Below are 19,638 nucleotides of genomic sequence, written 5' to 3' on the forward strand. Positions count from 1 at the left end.
CCTGTCTCACATTGGTTACCCCCGACCTGTGTGAGAACACCACCGCAGGTCGGGGCTATAAATATAGCTGGAGCGCTGGGCCCTGGAACATCGTGGTGGAGGTGCGGCGAATTAGGGTATGGGGCCCAGAAGAGCCGAGGGCCCAGGGGCAGCACGGACCAGCCCACACTGCGATGTGCGCGCGCACTAGGTCTGTGCAGCAGAGCAGGTCTCCAGTCGTCCTGGTTAATCCTTGACACTGGATATTCAGCCATGAACTCATTGAATGGCGGTGCAGGCTCGAAGGGCTGAATGGCCTACTCCTGCACCTATTTTCTATGTTTCTATAAAGGCCTAGCTCTGTCAAGCCCATGTGGTGACTGATGGGCAACGGTCACATTAAAAAAATTCACGTACAGGCATCTACCATCCCCTCAACTGGAGTTTGAGACTGGAACATCGGGTCCTTCATTGAAACAGCTGTGAACTCTCGTGGAAGTCCTCCTTGTTCGAGGGACCGCCTATGATGATGATGATGATGATGATGATGATGATGACGACGACGACGACGACCCCCAGCAGAGTGCGAGATAACGGTCAGGAGCCAGTAAGAACCTGGGACTACCCTCAATTGCAAGTTTAATCAAACTCTACGTCAATGGGTGAATTTGCACGCCACAACTTTGCCTGTGAGAAACTTTGCACCTTTGCTAAACTCAAGTGTAAATCGGGTGCCCAAACCGACTTGCAAGTGAAACAGAGCAAGACGATCTCCGCAAGAGAGTCTCATTCAGCTTGGTTCTGGTGTTGGTTCGAGACCTTATGACAGATTCAGGCTGCATTTAGGAACATACAGTAGGCCATTAAGCCCCTCATAGGAACAGTAGGCCAGTCAGCCCCTCATAGGAACAGTAGGCCAGTCAGGATGGTAGCACAGTGGTTATGCTCCTAGATGAGTAATCCAGAGACCTGGACTAATGATCCGGAGATGCAAGCTCAAATCCCACCACACCAGCTGGGGAATTTAAATTCAATTAAAAAAAATTAAACTGGAATAAAAAGCTAGTATCGGTAATGGTGACCATGAAACTACCGGATTGTCGTAAAAACCTATCGGGTTCACTAATGTCCTTTAAGGAAGGAAATCTGCCGTCCTTACTCGGTCTGGCCTATATGTGACTCCAGACACACAGCAATGTGGTTGACTCTTAACTGCCCTCTGAAAGGGCCCAGCAAGACACCTTCTTGAGGGAAATTAGGGATGGGCAATAAATGCCGGCGGCATCCACATCCGTGAACGAATGAAACATTTTTGTTTAAAAGTCAGCCTCTCGAGCCTGTTCTGCCATTCAATGAGAGCATGGCTGATCTAACACCGTAACTGCAGCATGGGTGTGAAGCTAATCCTATGCTACAGTCATTTTTGCGCAATCACCCAAAAACAATCTCGGGAAAGGAGAAAGATCGGAGATACTGGTCACAGAATTTCTCAGCATGAATGATCATTACACACACACACTGACAACAAGCAAAGGTCGTGCAGATCGATTCTCATGGGAAGTGCTGAACAACTCACTTTCTACATCTTGAAATTCAACCACAATTTGCACATCAATGTTTAACTGTTGCTTTAGTTAAAGCTCATTGAAGCACCTAAATAATAAATAAGACATGGCAACTGTGATGCTTTGCAGCGCGTTGCCCAAATCGGGTGCCAGAACTCTAAGGAGTCTACAAGGTCATCGAGATTGCTGTCTATTTATGATCAGAATCCTGGATTTCTTCACATGTGCTGAACTACTACCCACCTCATTTCTGTTGCTCTGTAGAAATATTAAAGAAAGTTTCCTGCAATGATGGCACCATTTTCTTTTGGGTCTCATGCAGTCTTTCGGACGTTAACACAGGTGGGTCTCAAGACTGTGCCAATGTTTGCAGGCTGTCCGTGGGAGCATGCCATTTGAACATTTGAAGAGGCTTCCCCAAAATGGAAGAATCTAAAATCCTCGAGAATACAGGACTTCATTTTTACTCAACATTCACTCATGCCGCTGGTGAAAAGCACGCTGTGAACGAGGAGACAGGTGAGGCAGGGCAGTCCCACCAGGGAACTCTCAAACCAGTTCTGGGTCTAGTGTTCAGTTCCATGCTCTCTGTATGTTGCAAGTGCATGGTGTTTTTGATTTCAACGGAGACATTTTAATAAAATAAATAGCGAGTTGCATCAAGAGCTTGGGCAAGATGACACACACTGACGTCAAACACCCCCCCCCCCCCACCCTCCCACCCCCACTCCCAAAATACCACTAGACAACTAAAAGCAAAATATTGCGGATGTTGGAAATCTAAAATAAAAGTAGAAAATGCTGGAAATCCTCAGCAGGTCAGGCAGCATCTGTGGAGGCCCTGAGCTTCCGGTCACTTGTTACACTTCGCTCCAGTCCCACTCTGACCTCTCCGTCCTCGGCCTCCTACACTGTCGCACCAAAGCTCAACATAATCTCAAGGAACAACAACTCATCTTTCAATTAGGGCTTTACAACCTTCCGAATTCAACACGGACTTCAACAATTTCAGATCATAACTTCTGCCCTATTTTTTCCCGGACAGCAGCTGTTGATAATTCTGCCATTACCATTTACACCTCTTCTGGACCCTTCTTTTGTGATCTTATTGAATGGTGGTGCAGGCTCGAAGGACCGAATGGCCTACTCCTGCACCTATTTCCTATGTTTCTTTTGTTTCTTTACCTGTCCCATTTAGCTACTCCCTTTTGCCTTGCACCATCACCCCTTTCATCACCTCCCGTGCCTTCCCACAGACCTTTTGTTCTTTCCTCCCCTCCCATGATTCCCTGCCCTTGTACTGACTTAAAAACCCGTTACATCTCCAGCCTTTTCCAGTTCTGATGCAAGGTCAGGCAGTGACTAGTGGGGCACCGCAAGGTTCTGTGCTGGGGCCCCAGCTGTTTACATTGTACATTAATGATTTAGACGAGGGGATTAAATGTAGTATCTCCAAATTTGCGGATGACACTAAGTTGGGTGGCAGTGTGAGCTGCGAGGAGGATGCTATGAGGCTGCAGAGTGACTTGGATAGGTTAGGTGAGTGGGCAAATGCATGGTAGATGAAGTATAATGTGAGGTTATCCACTTTGGTGGTAAAAACAGAGAGACAGACTATTATCTGAATGGTGACAGATTAGGAAAAGGGAAGGTGCAACGAGACCTGGGTGTCATGGTACATCAGTCATTGAAGGTTGGCATGCAGGTACAGCAGGCGGTTAAGAAAGCAAATGGCATGTTGGCCTTCATAGCGAGGGGATTTGAGTACAGGGGCAGGGAGGTGTTGCTACAGTTGTACAGGGCCTTGGTGAGGCCACACCTGAAGTATTGTGTACAGTTTTGGTCTCCTAACTTGAGGAAGGACATTCTTGCTATTGAGGGAGTGCAGCGAAGATTCACCAGACTGATTCCCGGGATGGCGGGACTGACCTATCAAGAAAGACTGGATCAACTGGGCTTGTATTCACTGGAGTTCAGAAGAATGAGGGGACCTCATAGAAACGTTTAAAATTCTGACGGGTTTAGACAGGTTAGATGCAGGAAGAATGTTCCCAATGTTGGGGAAGTCCAGAACCAGGGGTCACAGTCTAAGGATAAGGGGTAAGCCATTTAGGACTGAGATGAGGAGAAACTTCTTCACCCAGAGAGTGGTGAACCTGTGGAATTCTCTACCACAGAAAGTAGTTGAGGCCAATTCACTAAATATATTCAAAAGGGAGTTAGATGAAGTCCTTACTACTCGGGGGATCAAGGGGTATGGCGAGAAAGCAGGAAGGGGGTACTGAAGTTTCATGTTCAGCCATGAACTCATTGAATGGCGGTGCAGGCTAGAAGGGCTGAATGGCCTACTCCTGCACCTATTTTCTATGTTTCTAAGCTGAAAGATGAACTCGGTTTCTCTCTCCGTGGATACTGCCTAACCCCACTGAGTGTTGCCAGCACTCTCTGATGTTATAACTAAAAGCAAAAGCCCGTACCTTTTATATGCACGTTTCTGCGTTTCTGCTCCTCTTCATTCAGCTCTTTCAAGGTACAATAAGTAGGGTTAAAGGTCAGCAGCTTAGGCGACTTGGGTTTGCAGAAGGGTTGACACAGCTTCAGCAGAGCAGCAGCAAGGTTCAGGAAGAAGGCATCCGATGCGTACATTTGGAAAAAGAGTTCGGGCATCTGGTTGGCCCAGATTTTCGTCCGCCCCGAGTTGGCGTGGAGGCAGTTCCCGAGCCAGGAAAGGATATGATGTTTGGTATCCGGGGAAAGCTGGATAAGGTTGCGAAGAATCTGGTAGATTTTGTCGTGAAATTGCACCATGAACTGAAAAATGAAAACAACATACTGAACGTCCTTCCCCAAGATGAGATAGTGTAAAAAAAATACAATACTCCTGATGTAACCAATAGGAAAGCCACCACACAATTGGTGGTGGGGCTGTCTTTGCTCACTCTAATCTCATTAACTGCATATCCTCACGTGCACAGAACGAGAAAGGGGTATAACAGAAATACTAGAGACAAAGATTTAGAACTAAATATACATTTAGCTTTATATGTCATGTAAATAATGGGACAAAGCAGCCCGCTTGATTGGCCCCCCATCCACCACCGGCGCACCGTGGCTGCAGTGTGCACCATCTACAAGATGCACTGCAGCAACTCGCCAAGGCTTCTTCGGCAGCACCTCCCAAACCCGCGACCTCTACCACCTAGAAGGACAAGGGCAGCAGGCGCATGGGAACACCACCACCTCCAAGTCACACACCATCCTGACTTAGAAATATAATCGGCCATTCCTTCATAGTCGCTGGGTCAAAATCCTGAAATTCCCTCCCTAACATCACTGTGGGAGTACCTTCACCACACGGACTGCAGCGGCTCACCACCACCTTCTATGGGGCATTTCGGGATGGGCAATAAATGCTGGCAGAACCCCTTTATTGATGGATGGACTCTCGATATTTTGTATCATAGCTCTTTTGAGCCTCCCGCCAGTTGGAACAAGATTGATACACGCAGAGGTCAGGATGCAGCCCACCCATTGAGCCCGAGGCAGCGTACGACCAGACAAAATAGACAGGGGGAGAAAATGATACTACACCACAGCCCCTCAAACCTGCCCAAGACCCACCTGGTGAATGTTGGATTCTTGGACTTTGATCTCCTGAGCACTGGATCTCGAGGGATTCAAAAAATACAAGTGACTCTCTACTAGCCCCGGGGTTTTCAGCAGACAAGAAATGTTCAGGACAGTTCCCAGCAGCGTCTGTTGGTACAGGTTTCCATTATTTGGATCCTTTGGTTTAATATGCTCCAAGAAAACCTGTTGGAGATAAACAGCAATTATTTTTGAAACTGAAAGTTTAAAAAAAATCAAATATAGAATTCAAATATTCAATCTTGTGGTGATAATTCTATTTTTACACATTAAAAGGAATAAGCAGTTGCACAAGAACACAGGCACATTAATAATAGGAATTCCTAAATGCCCAGTACAGATAAATGGTCTTAATCTCAGTAGGGTAGGAGAGCAAATTAATCAGGTTTCTGCTCCTGACTACCATCCAGTGACACCCACCCCCCCACCCGCCGGCTGGGAAGTGCACATGTAAAATCTTGAGAGGGCAAGGTCACGACCAGTTGTGAGGCACTCTGAGTATACAGCTTCATACATGGAAGACAGCCAGCTGAGCAAAGAACCAGAGGACAATTGGCATTCAGGGAACCATTCCACAATACAAATCAGGAATCTGAGGAGAGGCGAGAAGAGAACCGGAGGTGGAAAAAAAAACAGTATCGGAAAACTGACTCAGTTACATTTCCAGGGCAGCCTGCCGTCAGACAGGCTAGTCTTTTGGTTTAATTGTGAAGCACTGATGCATTAATGGTTAACACACTAAGGGGTAATTTTCAAACCTTATGCTGCATGCACAGGAACCAGCAGTACGGCAGGTCACAAATTCGGGTGTGCGCGCGCACTGAGCACAGTTCTCCATTCATTAAAGCTAATCATCAGAAAACAGCGGGCAGCTTATGCCCAACTTTCCGATCTGCATTCCCACTGGCCAGGCTCCCCACTGATAGCATAAAATCATAACATTACGCCTTGGGTTAGCAGTCTGGGATAGTTTACTGACTAATGACAGCAGTATTCAGCGAACATTTTCTGTACTCGTGGAGATGAATTTAGAAGAAGTTTAAAAAAAATCTAGTATCAGTAATGGTGACTATGTACCATATAACTACCGGATTGTTGTAAAAACCCATCCTGTTCACTAATGTCCTTTAGAGAAGGCAATTACCCGATCTGGCCTTTATACAACTCCAGACCCACAGCAATGTGGTTGACTCTTAACTGCCTGGGCAATTGTCAAATAGGTGGCTCACCACCACCTTCTCGAGGGCAATTAGGGATGGGCAATAAATGCTGGCCTTGCCAGCGCTGCCCTCGTGCCCTAAAATATATATTTTTAAAGTTCTGTACTAATAAACTACCGCATTTTCGCTAGTTGACATCAAGCACACTTGATAGGCAGGTTAGCAAGTTTGGGGACTAAGTTTTATGGGCTTTGCCAAGTAGGTTGTATACCAATGCAGACTGTACATTCCATATCATGCGAACAGAAACTCGAGCTGTGAGAGTTGCTCTGTGGCTTGGTTTGGATGGGCTCCCACATGCGTCAGATACCAACCCAATCAAACAGAAACTTCCCCCAGCAGCTGTGCATATACACAGGACCAGCAGAGAAACATTCAGAAATGTCTTACTTTGGCCAGATCAGGCTGCCGGGTGATATATAGAAGAACATCCAGGTAGCAGTACAGCATTATGTGGCAAAGGTCCAACTCACTGATGCGTCGCAATAAAATGTCCAACACTGGAAACATGACTTCATTGAATGTCCGGACCTCTTCGTCTGTCTTTAAGATAGTTATCACTTCGTCCATAAACTCGGTAACATTTTCCATGTCTGCGTAAGTAACAGAGAGATTACAGCGTGTGTCGCATAGAAGATATAAAAGTTAGTAAATGATAAAGGAACGTTCAATCCAGGAGAGTAGGACAAGAACCTCAGGTTTGTACTGGCAAAGGGCTTTCTCAGCACGGATATCAAAACTTTTCTTCACACACAGAGTGACTAACACTGGAATAGGTCCGGGGTAGGGTGGTGGAGGCAAAAGCTCTGGAATTATTTAAGAAAACATTGGAAATTCTTATGGGTGGGAAACCTATGGTCCATTTTAGATGGGAGAGTCTAAATGGCCTTCCTCATCCGAATCTATCTGGTGATCTTTAAAATGTTACTTCGCCTTGTTTGAATGGGAACACATTGCCAGCGTAACGGCCAGTACTTTGGGGATTTTCCAAAGCCCTATACTAACAACGATTTTAAAGAGGCGTCCACTTACTTAGGTAATCAGAGTTGTTTGGCCAGAATGCCACCTGCGACTAATCTCATCTAAATTGTTAAGACTCTCTGCAAAGTCTGGGTTGTCCAGATATTCTCACTTCGAAACACAGGGCTTACAGCAGAATAGGGGGTCATTTGTTCCTTCTTGTCTATGCAGACTCTTTTTAAGAGCTCGCCAAAACTCAACCGCTGTGCTCCCCGGCCCTCTCCCCATAGCCCTCAGCTTTATATATTTACATACTGTTCCCTTAAAAGATGCAATGGTCGCTGCCTCAACTACTCGCTGTAGCAAAGCATTGCACGCTGAAACCCATTGCATAAAGAAATGCAGTACGTACTTACTAAAGATAATGACGCAAGTAATAAAATAACCGATCTTTGAGTACATCATTGAACCACTGGGCTGTGACTACTGAGTGCCGATCACTTCAAAAGTACTTCATTGGCTGTGAAGCACTTTGGGACGGCCTGAGGTTGTGAAAGGAGCTGTATAAATGCAAGTTCTTCTTATTCTAAAATGCACAAACATTTCCTTTCTTCCCTTGACAAGTGCTGTATAATTCAGGCCTATTCAGCATCTTGCATACAGAAAAGTCCTGCAGCTGGAATTATTTACTTACGTGGTCCACTTACTCCTTCAAGAAGCAAATCAACTAGTTGTTCATAGACATTCTGATTGGCGTAGATCTCGGGTGTCAGGAGGACTGTATGCGCGTTGGATACAGTCAGGATTTTACATCGAATTGCGTAAGCCAACAGGTTTTCCGGGACCTTTGTAATCTGTTGAAAAAATATATTTCATAAATTGTGGAATAGAGAAAGGGCTTTGATCGTCTAACATTTTTCAAAACACTAAATGATAGCACTAGCACACATCTTAACACAGAGACTGAGAGAACTTACAACTTTCTTTTTTCCCCCTCCATCATCAATTTTCTCGCCTCCTCTTTAAAAGGTGCAGTCTCCTTAATGGGCTACAGTTCCATAGGCGAGAGGTGGCCTCAAAATACCGTGGCTGCCTTCATGTGTAAGCTGAGGCAGTCAGTGAGGCCAGGGTTGGAATGTGATGCCCCTCTCATTGAAAATTCTGCCAATACTCAACTGTCTAGGCACACACATGAAGAATGATCAGTTGAACGATGTAAAGGGAGGGTTCCTGCGCCCATGGATTCATACGCTAGCAGAGGATGAAAGGAGAAAACTCACAAAAAAAAAATCAACCTGGAAGAACTAGCTAGACAACTGGCAGGGCCCTCAGACGTACATACCTCTCCTTTTACTCTTTGAAAACAAGCAAACAGGTATCTGATAATGTCCTTCTCTCCGGCATCTCGATCGGCTGTCATATTAATAACGTTCCCGGTTGTCATGCAGATCAGGTGAGACCCTGGTTCCTGAATCAGCATCCGACTGAACAAAGCCTATTAAAGATAAACCACAATCAGAACTGAATGTCCATCATCATTGGCTTCAGATAGATGCATTCAGGCCCCAATCAAGTACATAATTCCCAGTCCACAATCGTTTCTCATTTGCTCCCATTGTTTTGAATTTCCCTTTCCACAAGTAGAGGCAAAATACTGACCCAAGCTCACAGTGTTGCTCGATACTCAACGTACTAAATATAGTTTGAAAAGATGCTGTTGCTAGATAACATGCTGCCAGGAGCCAGGCACTTGAACTGTACTAAATGCTAACATGGAAACATTTTATGCTTTAATCAGGATTTCTACAAGTTGCAGCGTAAAAAAAAATAGCAAACTTGCAGGTCTCTGCACCAGTGCCTAGTTAATCATTCATCCACTCTAACTAAACATAACTTTGTTCCTCCATTTTCAGTTTTTTTATTAAAAAAGACATGCTTTTACATCCGCCTTCTCACATCTCCCAAAGCACTTCACAAAAAAATAGGCTGAATGGGTCACAAGGTTACTGAAGCAGCTTACAGTCAGAACCTAAAAGTTCATCATCAGGCAACTGAACTGTCCCAAGTGTTAACTAGGAAATGTTTTACGCTTTAATCAGGATTTCTACAAGATTTACAAACTACAAGATTTCTACCTATCATTGGAAAATGATCTAGAGGGGAGATGAGGAGAATGTTTTCATTCCAGTGTTCTCAGGATTTGGAATGCTCTAGCTGAAAAGGTGGCGGGAGGTGATTCCATCAATAATTTTAAAACAGAGTTGGAGAGGTACTTGTGGATGTGGAACTTACAGGGTTACGGACAAAAGGCGGGGATGTGGGACTAAGCACGACTACTCTTTCAAATAGCCAGCAAATGCTCATCAAGCAGATTTTTCCCCAAAAGGAATCCAATTTTGAGAAGCAGCATGGTACTTAGACATAGGATGGGTGCCAATTGTCAAATTACAGATGTGGAAACAGTTATTAACAGAACAGAGTCAGGGATCACACAGGAACTTTAAGTGGTAACTGCAAATCCACATTACACTAAGTTCTAGATCTTGACTGAGACAAAGTTATGAGGGAGTGAAGAAAGATTCTCAAAGCAGAGCCAAGACAGTTCCATGGGCACAGGAGGGGAATTACTCCAGGTCAGTCTTGTCATCATCATCATCATCATCATAGGCAGTCCCTCAGGATCGAGGAGGACTTGCTTCCACTCTTCGCATGAGTTCTTAGGTGGCTGTATAGTCCAATACGAGAACCACAGTCTCTGTCACAGGTGGGACAGATAGTCGTTGAGGGAAAGAGTGGGCGGCGAGTCTGGTTTGCCGCATGCTCCTTCTGCTTGATTTCTGCATGCTCTCGGCAACGATACTCGAGGAGCTCAGCGGCCTCCCAAATGCACTTCCTCCACTTAGGGCGGTCTTTGGCCAGGGACTCCCAGGTGTCGGTGGGGATGTCACACTTTATCAGGGAGGGTTTGAGGGTGTCCTTGTAACGTTTCCCCTGCCCGCCTTTGGCTGGTTTGCCGTGAACGAGTTCAGAGTAGAGCGCTTGCTTTGGAAGTCTAGTGTCTGGCATGCGAACTATGTGGCCTGCCCAGCGGAGCGGATCGAGTGTGGTCAGTGCTTCAATGCTGGGGACGTTGGCCTGGTCGAGGACGCTAACGTTGGTACGTCAGTCCTCCCAGGGAATTTGCAGGATCTTGCGGAGACATCGTTGGTGGTATTTCTCCAGCGACATGAGGTGTCTACTGTACATGGTCCATGTCTCTGAGCCATACAGGAGGGCGAGTATTACTACGGTCCTGTAGACCATGAGCTTGGTGACAGTTTTGAGGGACTGGTCTTCAAACACTCTTTGACCGTCAGTAACAGCACTGCACAGACAGTGGCCACGGCACTGTACTTGCATCCTCCTGATCAATGGAATAGGATACAACACACTGAGTGAAAGGAAGGAAAGCAGCTTGAAGTCTCTCTCCGATGCAAAACAGTTAGTAGTTGATCTGGCAGCAACTTAAAAATCATGGGGCCTGGGTGGACAAATGAGTTGTTATTAACCATCTACTCCTGGGACCAAGGATAGAATCAAGCCCAGACCGATGAGCATTGGGTTAATTTTTCGTCCCTATACATGATAAAGGAGATCAATGCACTGGAGAAGGCCGGAATGGTATCTAGCCTAAGAGCCCTTACTTATGAGGAGAGGCTCCAAAAGTTTGGGCTATTTACTTTGGTAAATACACAAGCTCAGAGGAATCCAATCCCTTTGTTGTTTTAGATTGGATTCATCTGGTTGGGTACGAAGGATCGGATTGGAGGGCATGCATATAGAAGCAAAGAGTTAGGTTACATGCCGGGAAATGCTCCTATTCCAGTCACCAACCTCTGGAAAAGTTTACGCAAAACATGTGATGGGCTTGGATTCACTGTGGTCCTTTAAAAGAGAACTTGGCAAGTTCCTGAGGGAAGAGGACATTGTCAGTTGCATGTGAGGAATCACAGGACACTGCAGTCACCAGGAGCTTTGCTCGATTGTCTTGAGGGGTTGGAGAGAAATTTCTCCAGCAATCTTCCTGAATTGGAATCAGGTTTTCTGCTCCTCCCAGGGCGCTGTGCGGTCAGTGAGTGGGTAAATGGTGACAGCACCATAATCTGGACAAAGTGAGCTCACGAGGCCTATTTGGTCTTTCTCTTGTCCTTTTCCGATCTGTATTTGGCCTTAGGGTCACAACTGTAGTACTGTGTTCGGTTTTGATCCCTGCATTATAGAAAGGATGTAGAATTGTTGGAGGGAGTCCGGAGGAGGCTACATGGTTGATTCTTTAATTTGAGGGTTGAATTGTGAGGAAAGGTCAACTACCCTAGGACTTTACTCTGGAGAAAACGATAGGGGGATGGGGGGGGGGGGCGACGGACTTGATACCAGCCTAGAATGTCACAGCATGGAGAAACTGGATCCGGGGAAGTCCTTTTGTCAGACAATCTCTCTTTTAATAAAAGAGCTGAGTGAATTCCTGTTGATAAAGAGGATCGGGCATTAGTCCCAGAATCACAGTAAGGAATCTAACGTCAGGTAGAATGGTAGGCTAGCTAGATGAATGAACTTCTGTAGAAAACATTACCATGTTAGCATATGTTTTTTAACAACTGCTGCCCCAGGTGAGGCCAACTAATGGAGCAGAGACCAAGAATCAAGGACTGTTCCCAAAAATATGTTGCACTTATTACTGCTCTCTGTGGTTTATTGGTGGTCATGGGCAGCGTGGTGACATGCCACTGCAAGGTACAGTGCGGGCTCGTGCAGGAGGGCGACAGCAGCGAAGAGGGACGTCTTCAAGGTCGCTGCGAGGTCGGGCAAAGAAGCGATAAGAGATTGTAGATGATCGGGGCCCAGGAGAGGCGTAAGTTTGGGGCCAGAAGAGGCGAGGGCCCAGGGGCAGCACGGGCCCAGCCCACACTGCGAAATGTGTGCGCACTAGGCCCGTGCAGCAGAGCTGGTCTCCAGTCGTCCTGGTTAACCCTTGCCACTGGACCAAGACCTAGCTCTGTCAAGCCAGTGTGGTGGCTGGTGTGCAACGGCCACCCCATGTTAAAAAAATCCTCGCACAGGCATCTTCCAGCCTACACTATGTAGTTCAGGACCTGGAGTATTTGGTCCTTCATTGAAACACCTGTGAACTCATCCTTTTTTGCCGTGGAAGCAAGTCATCCTCGATACGAGGGACTGCCTATGATGATGATGATACTGCAGAGTTTACATGGGGACATCCCACACATATACACCCCACTGTGGAAATCTCTCAACCCTATCAATAATCTGTATCTTTTAGTCAAATATGCCCCTAGCAACAAATAATCATCTTGTTAAACCAACGTAGGATGGATGTGCCAACTTTAATTGACCCGAATGAAACAAAAAATGTTACTCAAAGCAATTATTAAACATCACTGAATCATCCTTAATATTCATTAAAACAGATTTAATAGCCTCGAGCGGTAAATAATGAGGCAGTGAATCACTACATGAGCAATAATTTATACTTCCTTATAACCAGCATTTCATCCAGTTGAAGGATTCGCGTAGAAACATAGAAAATAGGTGCAGTTGTAGGCCATTCGGCCCTTTGAGCCTGCACCACCATTAAAAAGATCATGGCTGATCATTCACCTCAGTACCCCTTTCCTGCTTTCTCTCCATACCCCCTGATCCCTTTAGCCGTAAGGGCCATATCTAACTCCCTCTTGAATATATCCAATAAACTGGCATCAACAACTCTCTGCGGTAGGGAATTAACAACTCTGAGTGAAGAAGTTTCTCCTCATCTCTGTCCTAAATGGCTTACCCCTTATCCTTAGACTATGTTCCCTGGTTCTGGACTGCCCCAACATCGGGAACATTCTTCCTGCATCGTCAGAATTTTATATGTTTCTATGAGATCCCCTCTCATTCTTCTAAACTCCAGTGAATACAGGCTCAGTCAATCCAGTCTCTCCTCATATGTCAGTCCTACCATCCCGGGAATCAGTCTGGTGAACCTTCGCTGCACTTCCTCAATAGCAAGAACGTCCTTCCTCAGATTAGGAGACCAAAACTGAACACAATATTCCAGGTGAGGCCTCACCAAGGCCCTGTACAACTGCAGTAAGACCTCCCTGCTCCTATACTCAATTCCCCTAGCTATGAAAGCCAACATACCATTTGCCTTCTTCACCGCCTGCTGTACCTGCATGCCAACTTTCAATTCATGGTACCCAGGTCTCATTGCACCCTTTTCCTAATCTGCCGCCATTCAGATAATATTCTGCCTTCGTGTTTTTGCCACCAAAGTGGATAACCTCACATTTATCCATGTTATACTGCATCTGCCATGCATTTGCCCACTCACCTAACTCAAGTGGTTTTTATCTGGCCCTACTTCATGCTGAGATACGAGTCCACAGGCAATGTGCACCCTCTGATAGACGAAGAGATACGAACAATGGAGGACAGGTAAAAACCCTCTGGTCCATTGAGCCTGTCCCACACAATTGCGATACCTTGTGCATCACAACATACACACTCCATCCCACCCGAAACCTTGTCATTAATCATGAGCGCGCGAATATTAGCAGGCTATTTGCCCACAGAAACCCTCATAGCTAATTCAGATCCTGTGCTCAGCTGACTTTCCAACAGAGGTGACTGGACTACAGTCAGGAACAGGGAGCTTATGATTTTTCCCTCTTACCCAGGGACTCCGAGGAAAACTGCAGTGTTCCTGCTGCTGGACTGACAGATACGAACATACAAAATTGACAGAGAAGAAAAGATCAGCTGGTCCATCAAGCCTGGCCCGCAGCACAATGGTTGAACCATCCATCAAGGCTTCTTTTCCTCACACTCCCAGCCCTGCCACCAAGATCAGCTAATCAAGTCCAGATGTTTAGGTGCTATAAGCCTGCATCCTTCTATGTGGCTTAACACTACACGACAGATTCGTAACCCATGAGGGCACCAGGGTATCCACAGAAGTACTTTAACATAGAAATTAAAAATGTATCTCCCAGGCAATGAAAAGGACTTTAGCTGTTTGAAAAGATGCATACCTGCTCCACATTGCTCATGTCAAGCCAGTCCTGTCCATCTAGGTCTGTGGCCATATCCTCCAAGAAAACACAGCGTGGTGGAATCCCATTCCCTCCCTTCAGACTGGGGTCACCTAAAAACACACCAATCAGAGTGCCTCAATATAAAGGTCATACATCTGAAGTCCGAGCTGTGCTGCAGACCTTATATAGTCAACTTAGGCAAACATGATCGCTACAGTTTAAGTGCACAGGGGAATGAAAGAGAGAAGGAGGAAGTAGCGGTGTGGCAAGAAGAGAATGTAAAAAAATTACAGTAATAAAAATGAGCATTTATGGAATCGAATAGGCAAAAAAGTGTAACACTAAAAGGTAACAGATTGCTTCAGACTTGGAAAAGAAATTTCTTTTGCTCATCCGGATGAATTTTTATTAAATGTGTATTTATAAAGAAAAATGTACACTTTTAAAAGTTGTAGTGCTGCACTTCCCAAGCTTCGAAGGAAGATAAGAATTGCTAGATAAAAAAGGCTAAGGTCCGTCATGCTTACCTTCTACCATCCTGGTAGTCGGGTGATGCACAGCCCACATCTTACTCAAAATGCTTTCTGAAAATTCTGTCTGCCATTTTTTTTGCAAACTGAAATTTTTTATTGTGCAAAATTTAACAAACTATTTCGCAAGATCGATTTTGCCCATTGAATGATCTTGTCATTTAATGCATTCATTCAGGTGTTTACTTCAAGGCTTTTATATATTAAAAAAATGCAGTTGATGTTCATAACCATTTATTTCAAAAGTGCTATTGTTGGGATAATATAACACTGTGCACAGCAGAGCTGGTCTCCAGTCGTCCTGGTTAACCCTTGCCATTGGACCAAGACCTAGCTCTGTCAAGCCCGCGTGGTGGCTGGTGTGCAACGGCCACCCCACGTTAAAAAAATCCACGCACAGGCATCTTCCACCCTTCAACATGTAGTTCGTGACCTGCAATGTCGGGTCCTTCATTGAAACACCTGTGAACTCAGCCCTTTTTTGGTGCGGAAGCAAGTCATCCTCAATACGAGGGGTCGCCTAAGAAGAAGAGATAATGGAACTTTGACTAATCATAGCAATCAATCTCTACCAGTTGGTCTACAACAGAGCCAGGCATGACATGAGGAAAACTCTCCAGTGGTGGAGAGCTTGGGTCCAAGCCAAGCATGCTATACTTATCATATGGCACGTCTCCATTTTAAAAAAGTACTGAGATTAGACTAAGTCAGACAGATTTATTTACTGTTCTACTGAAAGGTCAATGGCCTGAAAGGTCAGCTTTGTTCTTCTCTCCACAGATACTGCCTGATCTGCTCAATAATTGCTGCATTTTCTGTTTTTATTTTAGATTGATTTATATACAATTTTCCATTTCTGCTCATCATTGCTGTAGCACAAGGTGCTCTTTCTGAATTAGTAATCTCGCTATTTGGTATCAGTATAGAAGCGCTGCGCGTCACTGGCCCTGAATTAGGTATCAACAGCAATAGTCACCACGCTGCCGAGGAACAAGGTGACAAGCACACATATAAATCCTTTCGGATTAAGAAAGAAAAAAGTAACGAAATGAGCCAATAAACCAAAACCCAGTTCATAAGCTGGAGAACCAAGACAGCAAGGAAAAGACTTGCATTTCTTTAACGCCTTTCACGACCACCGAACGCCCCAAAGCGCTTTACATAAGAACATAAGAATTAGGAACAGGAGTAGGCCATCTAGCCCCTTGAGCCTGCTTCACCATTCAATAAGATCATGGCTGATCTGGCCGTGGACTCAGCTCCACTTACCTGCCCGCTCCCCATAACCCTTAATTCCTTTATTGGTTAAAAATCTATCTATCTGTGACTTGAATACATTCAATGAGCTAGCCTCAACTGCTTCCTTGAGCAGAGAATTCCAGAGATTCACAACCCTCTGGGAGAAGAAATTCCTTCTCAACTCGGTTTTAAATTGGCTGCCCCGTATTTTAGAAACATGGGCCCCAAGTTTCCATACGCGGCAAAACAGGCGCCCCTCCGAGCTGGGCGCCCGTTTTTCGCGCAGAAAACGACGCCTGAAAAAGAACGCGGTATTCTCGAGCGTCTTGCAGCTTGATGTCTTCTTGGCACGGCGCCCAGGGGGCGGAGCCTACCACTCGCGCCAATTTTGTAAGTAGGAGGGGGCGGGTACAATTTAAATGAGTTTTTTTGGTGCCGGCAACCCTGCGCGTGCGCGTTGGAGCGTTCGCGCAGTCTGAAGTAAACATTGGCACTCGGCCATTTTAAAAAGTGCTGCAGAAAAAGTGAAAATTTGTTTATTGAACCCTTGCAAAGGCTTGCATTTTAATTTTCTTGATATTTCTGTGTGTGAGGGAGTGCATTCTGTAATTAAAGATAGACTGTGATAAACGGGACACATGCACTTGTTTGAGACTATTCAAATTCTTTGTAGCTGTTCAATTTTTAACATTTTTTAATAAAACCACATTGCCCCCTTCCATGATCAGCACTGAGGCTTCTTCCAGCTTTCTCCCCCTGCCGTCCGTCGGTCCCGACGGCAAACCGCTGCCTGAAAGGCCTGCCTGAAGCACTTTCACACAGGTAGGAACATGGCTTATTTAATCTTTTCTTTGCTTATACATTTTTATTCAGGTTGGATTTATTTGTATAATATTTGTATAAGTATAACTAAGGATTTATTGTAGAATTTAATGACTTCCCTCCCCCCTCCCCCCCACCACCTCGTTCCCGACGCCTAATTTGTAACCTGCGCCTGATTTTTTACTGTGTAGACAAGGTTTTTTCAAGCCTACAAAAATCTTCACTTGCTCCATTCTAAGTTAGTTTGGAGTACGTTTTCACTGTGGAAACTTTCAAATCAGGCGTCAGTGGCCGGACACACCCACTTTTGAAAAAAAATTCTGTTCAAAAGTGAAACTGTTCTACCTGACGAGAACTGCAGAAAACTTAAATGTGGAGAATTCCGATTTCTAAGATACTCCGTTCTCCACCAGTTGCTCCTAAAAATCAGGAGCAAATCCTGAAAACTTGGGGCCATAGAAACATAGAAAATATGTGCAGGAGTAGGCTATTCGGCCCTTCTAGCCTGCACCGCCATTCAATGAGTTCATGGCTGAACATGCAACTTCAGTACCCCCTTCCTGCTTTCTCGCCATACCCCTTGATCCCCCTAGTAGTAAGGACTTCATCTAACTCCCGTTTGAATATATTTAGTGAATTGGAATATATTTAGTGAATATATTTTGAGGCTGTGCCCCCGAGTTCCAGTCTCCCCGACCAGTGGAAACAACCTCTCCGCCTCTATCTTGTCTATCCCTTTCATTATTTTAAATGTTTCTATAAGATCACCCCTCATCCTTCTGAACTCCGAGTAAAGACCCAGTCTACTCAATCTTTCATCATAAGGTAACTCTCTCATCTCCGGAATCAGCCTAGTGAATCGTCTCTGTACCCCCTCCAAAGCCAGTATATCCGTCCTTAAGTAAGGTGACCAAAACTGCATGCAGTACTCCAGGTGCGGCCTCACCAATACCCTGTACAGTTGCAGCAGGACCTCCCTGCTTTTGTACTCCATCCCTCTCGCAATGAAAGCCAACATTCCATTCGTCTTCCTGATTACCTGCTGCACCTGCAAACTAACTTTTTGGGATTCATGCACAAGGACCCCCAGGTCCCTCTGCACCTCAGCATGTTGTAATTTCTCCCCATTCAAATAATATTCCCTTTTACTGTTTTTTTCTCCCCAAGGTGGATGACCTCACACTTTCCGACATTGTATTCCATCTGCCAAACCTTAGCCCATTCGTTTAACCTATCTAGCCAATCTAGCTATTTAGCTTAACTTATTTACAGCCAATGAAGTACTTTTGAAGTGTAGCCACTGTTGTAATGTAGGACACTCGGCAGCCAATCTGTGCACAGCAAGCTCCCACAAACCCCAATGTGATAATGACCAGATAATCTGTTTTTGTTAAGTTGATTGAAGGATAAGTAATGGCCGGAACACCGGCGATAACTCCCCCGCTGTTCTTCGAAATAGTGCCATGGAATCTTTTACGTCCAGCCGAGAGGCAGATTGGGCCTCGGTTTAACATCTCATCCGAAAGATGGCACCTCCAACAGTGCGGCGCTCCCTCAGCACTGCCCTGGAGTGTCATAGAAACATAGAAACATAGAAAATAGGTGCAGGAGTAGGCCATTCGGCCCTTCTAGCCTGCACCGCCATTCAATGAGTTCATGGCTGAACATTCAACTTCAGTACCCCATTCCTGCTTTCTCGCCATACCCCTTGATCCCCCTAGCAGTAAGGACCTCATCTAACTCCTTTTTGAATATATTTAGTGAATTGGCCTCAACAACTTTCTGTGGTAGAGAATTCCACAGGTTCACCACTCTCTGGGTGAAGAAGTTCCTCCGCATCTCGGTCCTAAATGGCTTACCCCTTATCCTTAGACTGTGACCCCTGGTTCTGGACTTCCCCAACATTGGGAACATTCTTCCTGCATCTAACCTGTCTAACCCCGTCAGAATTTTATATGTTTCTATGAGGTCCCCTCTCATTCTTCTGAACTCCAGTGAATACAAGCCCAGTTGATCCAGTCTTTCTTGATAGGTCAGTCCCGCCATCCCGGGAATCAGTCTGGTGAACCTTCGCTGCACTCCCTCAATAGCAAGAATGTCCTTCCTCAGGTTAGGAGACCAAAACTGTACACAATACTCCAGGTGTGGCCTCACCAATGCCCTGTACAACTGTAGCAACACCTCCCTGCCCCTGTACTCAAATCCCCTTGCTATGAAGGCCAACATGCCATTTGCTTTCTTAACCGCCTGCTGCACCTGCATGCCAACCTTCAATGACTGATGTACCATGACACCCAGGTCTCTTTGCACCTCCCCTTTTCCTAATCTGTCACCATTCAGATAATAGTCTGTCTCTCTGTTTTTACCACCAAAGTGGATAACCTCACATTTATCCACATTATACTTCATCTGCCATGCATTTGCCCACTCACCTAACCTATCCAAGTCGCTCTGCAGCCTCACAGCATCCTCCTCGCAGCTCACACTGCCACCCAACTTAGTGTCATCCGCAAATTTGGAGATACTACATTTAATCCCCTCATCTAAATCATTAATGTACAGTGTAAACAGCTGGGGCCCCAGCACAGAACCTTGC

General features: G+C 45.5%; 1 protein-coding gene across 1 annotated transcript in view; it reads right to left on the bottom strand.

Annotated features, from left to right (window-relative positions):
- The window catches only part of ube4a (ubiquitination factor E4A (UFD2 homolog, yeast)), a 62,334-nt gene that overhangs the window by 25,413 nt on the left and 17,283 nt on the right, over positions 1 to 19,638 (bottom strand). Inside the window, exons 4-9 of the mRNA XM_070894513.1 lie at positions 14,449 to 14,561; positions 8,715 to 8,867; positions 8,067 to 8,226; positions 6,803 to 7,005; positions 5,166 to 5,357; positions 4,022 to 4,355 (exon numbers count right to left, since the gene is read on the bottom strand). Coding sequence (XP_070750614.1) covers positions 4,022 to 4,355; positions 5,166 to 5,357; positions 6,803 to 7,005; positions 8,067 to 8,226; positions 8,715 to 8,867; positions 14,449 to 14,561 — 1,155 coding nt within the window. The remainder of the gene's footprint in view (positions 1 to 4,021; positions 4,356 to 5,165; positions 5,358 to 6,802; positions 7,006 to 8,066; positions 8,227 to 8,714; positions 8,868 to 14,448; positions 14,562 to 19,638) is intronic.

The sequence above is a fragment of the Pristiophorus japonicus genome, chromosome 11 (genome assembly GCF_044704955.1).
Source record: "Pristiophorus japonicus isolate sPriJap1 chromosome 11, sPriJap1.hap1, whole genome shotgun sequence".
NCBI classification, from domain to species: Eukaryota; Metazoa; Chordata; class Chondrichthyes; family Pristiophoridae; genus Pristiophorus; species Pristiophorus japonicus.